Source organism: Thamnophis sirtalis, unplaced genomic scaffold (genome assembly GCF_051295495.1).
Source record: "Thamnophis sirtalis isolate CommonGarterSnake01/CBP01778 unplaced genomic scaffold, rThaSir2_p1.2 scaffold_6, whole genome shotgun sequence".
In the NCBI taxonomy this organism is placed as follows: domain Eukaryota; kingdom Metazoa; phylum Chordata; class Lepidosauria; order Squamata; family Natricidae; genus Thamnophis; species Thamnophis sirtalis.
In genome coordinates, this window is record NW_028261386.1 from 96622928 (window position 1) to 96632725 (window position 9798).

General features: G+C 38.8%; 1 protein-coding gene across 7 annotated transcripts in view; it reads left to right on the forward strand.

The window, feature by feature from the left end:
- The window catches only part of PTPRK (protein tyrosine phosphatase receptor type K), a 432976-nt gene extending 429034 nt beyond the window's left edge, over nt 1–3942 (forward strand). For all 7 annotated transcript variants that reach the window (XM_087718519.1, XM_087718514.1, XM_087718515.1 and 4 more), the window contains 2 exons: nt 935–1070; nt 3657–3942. In XM_087718519.1, the coding sequence (XP_087574645.1) occupies nt 935–1070; nt 3657–3710 (190 nt within the window). In that variant the 3' untranslated portion in view covers nt 3711–3942. The remainder of the gene's footprint in view (nt 1–934; nt 1071–3656) is intronic.
- Nucleotides 3943–9798: the final 5856 nt, after the last annotated feature.

Sequence of the window (9798 nt, forward strand, 5' to 3'; positions counted from 1 at the left end):
TTCTGTTTCCGACCCTCAAAGGTGTACACATAACATGCATATAGATATGCTATATACATATGTATATACCTATACCCTAACATATACATACATATAAAATACATATAAAGATCTCAATATGGTGAATCTGAATAATCTTAAAGCAATTATTACTAAAAATTAATGGCGAGAGAAACTGAAGCCCAAGGCGAACCTCAGAAAAGATATACTTAAAGCACCATAACAAATAATAGGGGGGGGGGGAGGATGGAAAAGAAGAAGCCAGAGTGGCTGCCGCAAAAAGTTGAGTGAAAAACTGAAAATGGAAAGGGGAGATAATGGAAGTGGAAAGAAGGTGGATTCACTAAGGCAAACACATAATAATAATCCATATGTGTAGAACTAATGACACGAAAGCTAAAATTCAGAATGAGCAGAGATTGATGAAGGATAAGGCAAAGAACTACAAATAGGGTCTGTTTAAATGTCTTGGGAACATCCAATAACAAGAACAGGAAGAATTGCTCAATTTCAAACTAATTCAGCCTCCTTTACAAGGTAAAGTAAGGTAAAAGTTACCCTTGCACATATGTGCTACTTGTTTCTGACTCTAGGGAGTGGTTCTCATCTCCGTTTCAAAGCCAAAGAGCCAGCACTGTCCAAAGACATCTCCATGGTCATGTGGTCGGTATGAGCAAACACTGATGGCACATAGAACGCTGTTACCTTCCCACCAAAGGTGGTCCCTAGTTTTCTACTTGCATTTTTACATGTTTATGAACTGCTAGGTTGGGGCAAGTAACAGAAGTTCACTCTGTTACACAGCGCTAGGGATTTGAACCGCCGAACTGCCAACATTACTGTTCGACAAGCTCAGAACCTTAGCTGAGTCACCGCATCGCTTCTTCTTTACAAAGGCAGTATTTTTTATTAACCATTGTCTTTTCCTATTCAGGAACGGCGGTGGACGAAGCGGGATGTTTTGTGCTATAGGCATTGTAGTGGAAATGGTTAAAAGGCAAAATGTCATTGATGTTTTCCATGCAGTAAAAACTTTACGGAACAGTAAGCCTAACATGGTAGAAACCCCGGTAAGTTATGTTTTGCTGATAAACAGATAAACAAACGCATGAAAATCATATAAGTCATCTAAATAAAATCATTTTTCTAAGACACCAAGAAATACAGACTATGATCAATTAATTACTAACAAAACATTCTAAAATAATTAGAATACATCTAGAATGTAGTAATACTGATTTATAGCTGTATAAGTATTCCCGTGCACTCAATGTATGCTGAAGGTCAAAGGCTCTAGTCACCACCTCTATAGGCCTTTGATAAATCTGAGAGATGGTAGTTCCACACTAATCGCTGGAAACATCTTTCTCTCTCTTTAACTTCCTGTCCCAGTTTGACTCATGAGACAGAGTTTCAGGCAATTTTGGGTTGCTATCATCTCAATGCTAACTAAGAAGAGTGATTGGAGAAGATAATGTAGCTTGTAAAGATGAGTTTTTGGGGAGAAGGCATCAAATTGTTTCTTTTTAACACATATATGGTTTAAACAAGGGATCAGCCTGAAATGCTAATTTTTGTCAAGAAAATTCCAGACAGTTCTGTAGAATTAAAATAGTTTGCTATCCAGGCTGGCCTGGATTTACCTATCTCTGCCAAATAAAATACATAGAGAATTTCCAATCTTACAGGAGGCATCATCAAAAATTCATTAAAACATTAAATGATTCAATTCAAAGAGCACAGGCTCGTAACAGTAATTATATTTAATAGGGGAAATGAGAGCGAGTGAAAGAGAGAGATGATGGTTATGCAAAGAAGAAGAAAAAACTAGGTACATTATGGTGATTTAGTCAAAGTAAATACTACTAAGATAAGAAAATGGCTAATTACCAAAAAAGAGACAAAAAGATCCATATAATATCCATAGGTAACAATATAGAATTAATTAAATCCTGAAGTTTATAATTAAATCTAGACTTGTACATTTTTAAACTGCAGACACTTAAAATGTTGAAATAAAGGTTTTTTGCATGCATCAGAATAAAATAAGATGTGCTTATTGCCAGTACTAATTTGAAACCTATGAATCTGTAACCTGTGACTATTAAAGGCCTTTTTTATTATTCTTTGAATTCAATTTCATAACAATCATTCAAATATAAGGTAAATCAATCTACACAGCCCAGCCTCTCAAATTATGGAAACAATCCTAACTAAAAGCAATAGAAATTAGAATCCCATATCAACTCTAGTGCTTCTGATGTGGGGCTTTTTAAAACAACTGACATCCTGCAAACAGAAAAGGCATACCGTAATTAGCATATTTGCCTAGTATTTGTTTTCCTAAAATATTACAGCATATAAAGTGGGAAAGAGTAAAGAACGGGAAGCAGGGAGGTAAATCAATAGGCATGAGGATGAAAAGGCAGAAAGAAAGGAGAAACATAGGGTCAAGTTTGGGGCAAGAGAGGAGACCTTATAGCCCTTGAACTCCTACCATTCTTGGCCAATTATGGCAAGAGTTATAGTCTCGGATCAATTTGTGGAATAACATTACACACCTCTTCTATGAAAAATAACATATTTTCCTCTTTGGCTACCACCATTACAATTACTTATAAATCCCTTTTGCATCTTTTCCTTGGCAAAATATTCCCACTAGTAGATTTATGCACTGGTTTGGTTTTGTTCAGCCAGACTGGAGGATGGCAGTTCCACTGATCTGTACTTTATATCTTCCCCACTTATAATTTAAAACCACTTCAAGACACATACTTTATAATCAGTGTTGTTTATTTTAGTATTTCTAGCCTGCTATGATATCTAACAGCTTTGATTATACGTAAAAGCACAAAGCAATGGTGCTATTCTGTTACAGTCTGAGCAGCTGCCAAAGTGAGGTATTTTCAAGGTCATGTTTTATGTGGGCAAAATGCTTGATCGCATCTCCAAAAGCTGTTAAGAAGGAACCAGCCAAGGAAACCAGCCAAACATTCTCACCTGACCTCCACACAGCAGTAAATTATTTTAGGGTGTGTTTTTTTCACACTTCCTTTTACGTGCCGTATGATGGTGGTTTCTACACCTGGAAGGAAGGGTAATTTTTTTTAAAAAAAATCAGATAAAGAGTTGACATTTCTTTTCGACACTCAGATTATTGTTCCTTCCAGATCATGGGCCTTGGTAAAAGATATATCTGTTAGGAAATACACATTTTCATAACCATATTATAACCTATATATGTTGACTTATTCACATTCTTTTTTTTATTTTGGGAGCTTACATTAGATTTGCTCGACTTAGTTTTATGATTCATTCAGTTTGGTGTAATACCAGCTATAGTATTAAAAATTGAGGTTTGTCAGTTGATGAATGAATGTTAATACTTTATTATTATTATTATTATTATTATTTTGAAAAAGCAGAACTATCCTTTGGTAGACAAATAACTAGCAATGAGCATCATAATAAGATATGAAGCCATTGATAGCGAGGAATTCCAATTATTATTAATTTTTAACAAAAATCATGAGCAAATATAAAAACATGGTGAGTTAAGAACAAAATATGTAATTAAGTCTATGGAGCAGTAGTGCTTACTTCATTTTCTTTCCTTCACAAATGCAATGTAACTTTTGTGTTTTTTGCTCTATTAGGAACAATATCGTTTCTGCTATGATGTTGCACTGGAGTACCTTGAATCATCTTAATATGAAATGATAAATACAATCAAGTGAACCAAATAATATGAAATTTAATAAACTGTGTTTTGGCATCCGCTGTTGAACCGATGAAGAAGTGTTTTAGTGAAAGGGAGACTTAATTTTTAAATGCAAAAGTATTTTTCTTAATAAATGGTGTAAAGTATATATATACACATGAGAGAGAGAGAGAGAGAGAGAGAGAGAGAGAGAGAGAGAGAGAGAGAGAGAGAGAGAGAGAGAGAGAGAGAGAGAGAGAGAGAGAGAGAGAGAGAGAGAGAGAGAGAGAGAGAGAGACTGTTGTTCTGTCCCTGTATACAATCTGAATATAGTGCCACAAAAATAAATTAAGACTCAAGGCAGAACACATCTGCTATTCAAAATAAAACTTTCCAGTGTTTGCATATTCCACCATCTCTCGGCTACATTAGTCCTGTCATCTGTTGCATGTATCTATTCTACTGAATGTTTTATTTCACACTTGTTCTTAATTTCATACTGTTAAAAGTTTTTAAAAACACTGTGTACAGATTGATAATCTGTAGGTTTTATGTGCTGCAAGAATATATATAGAGACGATACAGCCACACATCCCGCAAACATTTTTTTTAAATGGCATATTTTATTTTACTGTGCAATGACAGCCTGATCAAAGTTCTTTATAAAGAAATTCAAACATAAACCAAAGACTCAAGTGTAAATATGTTTATATAGGAAAGAAAGCACATTGTATTTATTATTTACTGACATTCCTTTTATGATGGTTGGACAGAACCATTTTTTTTCTTAGAAACATTGTTGCTGAAATCAAGTGTAAATGATTTTTGTAGATTATTTTTTGTATGTATTGTGTAAGTAGAAGGAGAGAGAATGAAAATATCTTTTATGGATAAGCCAGAAGACATCGATATACTTTTTTGGTTGGTGTGTGTACACGCTTATGAATGAAATTCATGTAAGCAAGAAGAAACATAAAACTTCTTTCTCAGACTATATAGAGGTGTTTTTTTTCAGTTTATATAATAAGAAATCAAATAGAAACTAACTAATTAACTAACTAACTAACTAAATATATATATATATAGTTAATTAGTTAGTACGTTAGTTAGTTAGTTATATAATCTTTCATTAATTTTTTTAAGGAATAAGTGGGTTAATAATGAATGCTTGACACACAGAGCAAGTACAAACATAAATAAAAATGCAAGTTAATAACATTTATTTTAATGTTTACAGTTGAGGCACAAGTTTTAGGCCACCACGCCAACACATTGTTCCCTTCTTAAATGCTGGAGGAATCTTCTGGTCTTCGTTCATGACTTCCTGGCTGAGCCAAGAAATCAGCTTTGGTCCAAGGCTTCAAAGAAGCTCCAGCTTTTCTCCCAGTGGTAGTCTAGATTTGTGGAAATGGTAGCTTTGTGTTCTGACAAAGCCCAAATGGATTGAATCAATTCAAGAGTTAGGTGATAGCTTTGGTATGTTTTTTACTTTGCTCTTCATATGCACATTCATAAGCCTGGACATATTTTCATAATGAAAAAAAAAACATTTACTGTGTCCTGTTGATTTTTTTTATCAAGAGTAAATGATAAGGTGCTGATGAATATTCATGTAAAACAAGAGTGAATTAAAGACGTTTTATAAAATATTAAGTTCATGTGTCCTATTTTGATTGCACTTATTTCTTTATGAAAACACACACACACACACACACACATCACAGTTCCCTTGTGCAAGGTAATTCATCTCACACTAATAATAAAAAAATTGGTGGAAACTGGTCCAAGATCCACAACTCTTTTTATACACTGACACAAAAGTCTCTCTGGGGAGCCAAATATAAAAGAGTACATGGTATGTTATTAAAAATAAAGGCCTTAAATGGAAGTTGTTCATGAAACAGGATTACAGTATTATTCCACCATATCTATTTAAGGATCTTTGGAGCTACTAGTGACTGGAGCTGGACATCTGGAGGGTGGCCATTAGCTTGGCATAAAATACCCTAAACCCCTGAGGTAATGTAGTACCTCAATTGGGCCTCCTGCTCCTACCAGAGCCAGTTCAGGACATCTTAACTTGCACCAGGCTTGGGGTCACCCCCAACTTTCTTGGAGGGCAAGAGAGAGAGGACCATCAGGATCAAGGCCTACTTCCTTGCCACTACGACCAGTGTGGCTCCTTCCTATATCTTTAAGTACTGCTTTGCATCCAAGTATGGCAGGCTGAGGGAAGGAATCATTCCTGATTTTTAATTTTTAATTTTAATTTTTTTTTTTTAAAAAGGCAAAAACAAAGAACACAATAATAACTTCAATACAGTAGTGACCGAGATGGCTAGCTGATTGCCTTCAGAAACAACAAACCCATTTTGTTCCTGCCTATCAGAAACCAAAGTCCTTTTTCAATGGCAGATTGGGAAAGTCCAGCAGCAGGAAGTGCATCTTAAGGAAGAAGTTGTTCCTCCAAATCAGTATTCAGGTATGAAAGTGGGGTGTCGTCAGCTTCCTTAACTCAGTCTATGGCTCTATATACATGCCTCTGGGACAATCAGTACCAACACCAATGGGCAGAGACAACTAGGTCTCTTGTCTTTGCTTTCCCTATCAAAATATAATGTTGCTAATAAAACAATCCAACAGATACGGTAGAATATTAGTGTAATCCTGTTTCATGAAAAACTTCCATGCTTCTGATTAAGGTTGTTGCAGAAAATGACAGGCTTTAGACTTCTCAGGATACAGGAAAAGTTTATTTGGCAGCCAGGTTCAGAAAGCTAGCCCATGGCTAGCATTGCAAATTCCGAACAACCTTCATTATCGAAGCACGTGTTCTTATACATTCTCAAAGGCAGCGTAACACAGAAACACTTAACTCATTTCTTAGTGGTTACCTTGAGGAGAAAGCCTTATAAGGAGATGGGGTCTTACTTCTCCTTTTGTTACAGGTATGTCATTAATGAACTTTAATTGAACTTTATGGTTTGGACTTTTGACAGGTTTTGACATAGGGACGTCTTGTGGTTAGGCACTTGCTTCCTGTTCTTTTGCAAGCTGCAATTCTGCCTACGAGGCTTTTTAATATAGAAGTAAAGGGGTCCCAAGAGGCTGTCCAGCCTGACCCAGTAGGTTTCACACTTAATGTCCAAATCTCACTTTACGTCCTATTTTATCCCCCTTTCTAGACTCTATTAATACCCACAATTGAGTCTAGCCTGTTAGATTAAAAATATAAGCATGCAGAATACAGAATAGAGAAAAAAAGCACGGATACCAGCAATACACATCTTAGGGCTTATCTTCCAGCATCACTTTCTCTACTTCTAAGAGTGCAATTTGAATATAGGAGCTAGTATCTGAAGCTTCATCTTCCTTGAGGGTATGTGGGATTAGGCTTGCCATTATCATTAACTCCATTTCAGCCCGTATCTCTTTTACAGACCTCATAACAAGCTGTTTAAGCAAGGGTATTATGCAAGGGAGGAATGCTAAACTTGTGATTCCACATAATCAAAGAAATAGCATTTGCTTAATCCAACCTGTTCTTGGTACCCAAGAGAACCACACATCTGTTCCTTGTATTTTTTGACCAATAGAGGAAGCTCGATCTCGTAGTTCTTTGACCACCCCCTGGAATGCTCCTGATCTATTCATATAGAAACAGCAATCTTCTCCCAGGAATACACGTAGCCCACCTTTTTCAGCAGTTAAAAGATCTATGGCATGCCAGTTCAGCAATTTGGTTCAGGCTTTCTTGGAATTCTTCTGACAGCTGCCTGAACTGTGTAATGGAGTGGGTCATTCCACCTACATCCATTCCAACTGCAGTCCCTATTCTCAAGATCGCTAATAGCGGAATTAGGAGCAACTGTCAGCACTCCTTCATTGGATAATCAGGAAAGAAAACCACAAGACTCCATTGATAGAAATCAAGTGTAATTTTATTAATTATAAATGAACAGAAGCATAGCAAAGCGAAGACTGATTATTTAGGCACGAAAGCAAATGATATATAGAATAACCCATTCCCCACCCCTTGGCATCCCAGTCACAGTCCAATCATAATTCTCCCAAGTGTCAGGTGCGAGATAACTTCAAAAGGCTTCACCAAGATGGAATGTCGGTGCCGTTGGCCTTGGCGGGAAACTTCCTCTGCAGTAAGACAGGCAGCAGAAACTCCAGAATCTTCCTCCAGCACAATTAGTAGTCTCCTCCCAAATACCATGCCCCCGCTCCCCGTTTCAATGGCAGCTGAAGCAGCAGCAAAGCAGAGGCTGACATCCGGCCCTCCTCCAGAAAAAGGCGGTCAGATCTGGAAAAAGACAAAACACAAACAAACAGACGAACAACAAAAAAACAGAAAAAGAAAAATAGGGAGGGGAGAGAGAGAAAGTCAGGGAGGAGAGACAACTAGGGCTTGTCAGGATAAGCAGAATAGAACTGGCGGAGCAGCTGGGGGGCCCGGAGATGGGACTTGTCTACCCACTCGGCATGAGACTGGGGAAAATGCTTCCAAGCCACCAGGTACTGAATCCGATTCCATCGTTTTCGAGAGTCCAAAATTTCTCGAACTTCAAAATGCTGTTCACCATCAATCAATAGGGGGGCAGGTGGCGGATCCACTGGCGGACGTAAAGATGAAAAACGAACAGGTTTAATGAGATTAACGTGGAAAACAGGGTATACATGGTTGAGGTGCTTGGGAAGCTGCAAGCGAACCGAAACAGGATTGATAACCTTGATTATGGGAAACGGGCCCACATACTTAGGGCCCAACTTCTTTGATTTCTGTGTAGTTTGAAGGAACTTTGTGGATAGATAAACCTGATCACCCACATTGTACTGATAAGGTTGAGCACGTTTCTTATCAGCCTGTTTCTTATGCGCGCGATGCGCAGCATCCAAAGTACGAAGTGCCAAAGGCCAAATATGCCGCAACCGCTCACTCCACTCGGAGATGGATGAAACCTGCGGCTGCTCAAGAGGAACTTCGGGAATAGGAACAAAGTCCTGGCCAAACACAACTCGGAAAGAGGTGAACCCAGTGCTGCTATGTACAGAATTATTATAAGCCACTTCCGCATGCGGCAACAAGTCCACCCAATCATCTTGCTGGTAATTGATGAAACAACGTAAATATTGTTCCAGAACAGAATTAGTCCTCTCGCAAGCCCCATTAGTCTGAGGGTGGTGGATGGAGCTTAAGCCTTGGGTGGAGCCAATGCGCTTAAGAAATTCTTTCCAGAAGACCGAGGTGAATTGTACGCCCCTATCAGAAATGATGTGATCAGGCACGCCGTGCAAATGGTAAACGTGAGAAATGAATAGTTTAGCGAGCGCTAAATGAACTTGCTTGGAGAACAAGTCAATAACCACCCATATGACAATGTGCCCCTGGCTCTCAGGAAGTTTGACAATGAAGTCCATAGAAATCTCCTTCCAGGGGGCGACAGGGCGAGCTACAGTCTGGAGCAAACCCTGCGGTTTCCCCGGCGGGCATTTAGCGGCCGCACAAACGGGACAGCTGGCGACATAAAGTTCAATGTCCTTCTTCAAAGAGGGCCACCAAAACGTCCGTTTCACCAGATGCAGCGTCTTCACAAAACCAAAGTGCCCCGCCAACTTGGAATCATGAGCCTGTTGGAGAACGAGACGAAGAGAGGCAGGCACGTAAAGTTTCGCCCCAATCCATGGCAAATCATCCCTCATGGTGTATTCACCTTGATGTTGCTGGAACCAATCATCCTGAGGAAGGGCCTTCTTGAGGTCGGAAAGAAAATCCTGGGACACGTCCATCTTAGAGCGTGTCTGTTGCCTAGTAACAACAGGAACAGCAAGGCTTGACATGGGAACAACGGGCTGGACAACACTGAGCTTAGAGCAGTTGTATTGAGGGAGTCTGGACAAAGCATCAGCCATGAAGTTCTTCCCCCCCGGGATGTACTTAAGTGTGAAATTAAAACGATTGAAATGCTGTGCCCAGCGCATCTGCTTAGGGGAGAGCCGCCTGGGCGTCCCCAAAGCCTCCAAATTCTTATGGTCAGTCTACACCTCAAATGGTTGCTTAGCGCCCTCCAGGAAGTGGCACCATGTGGCCA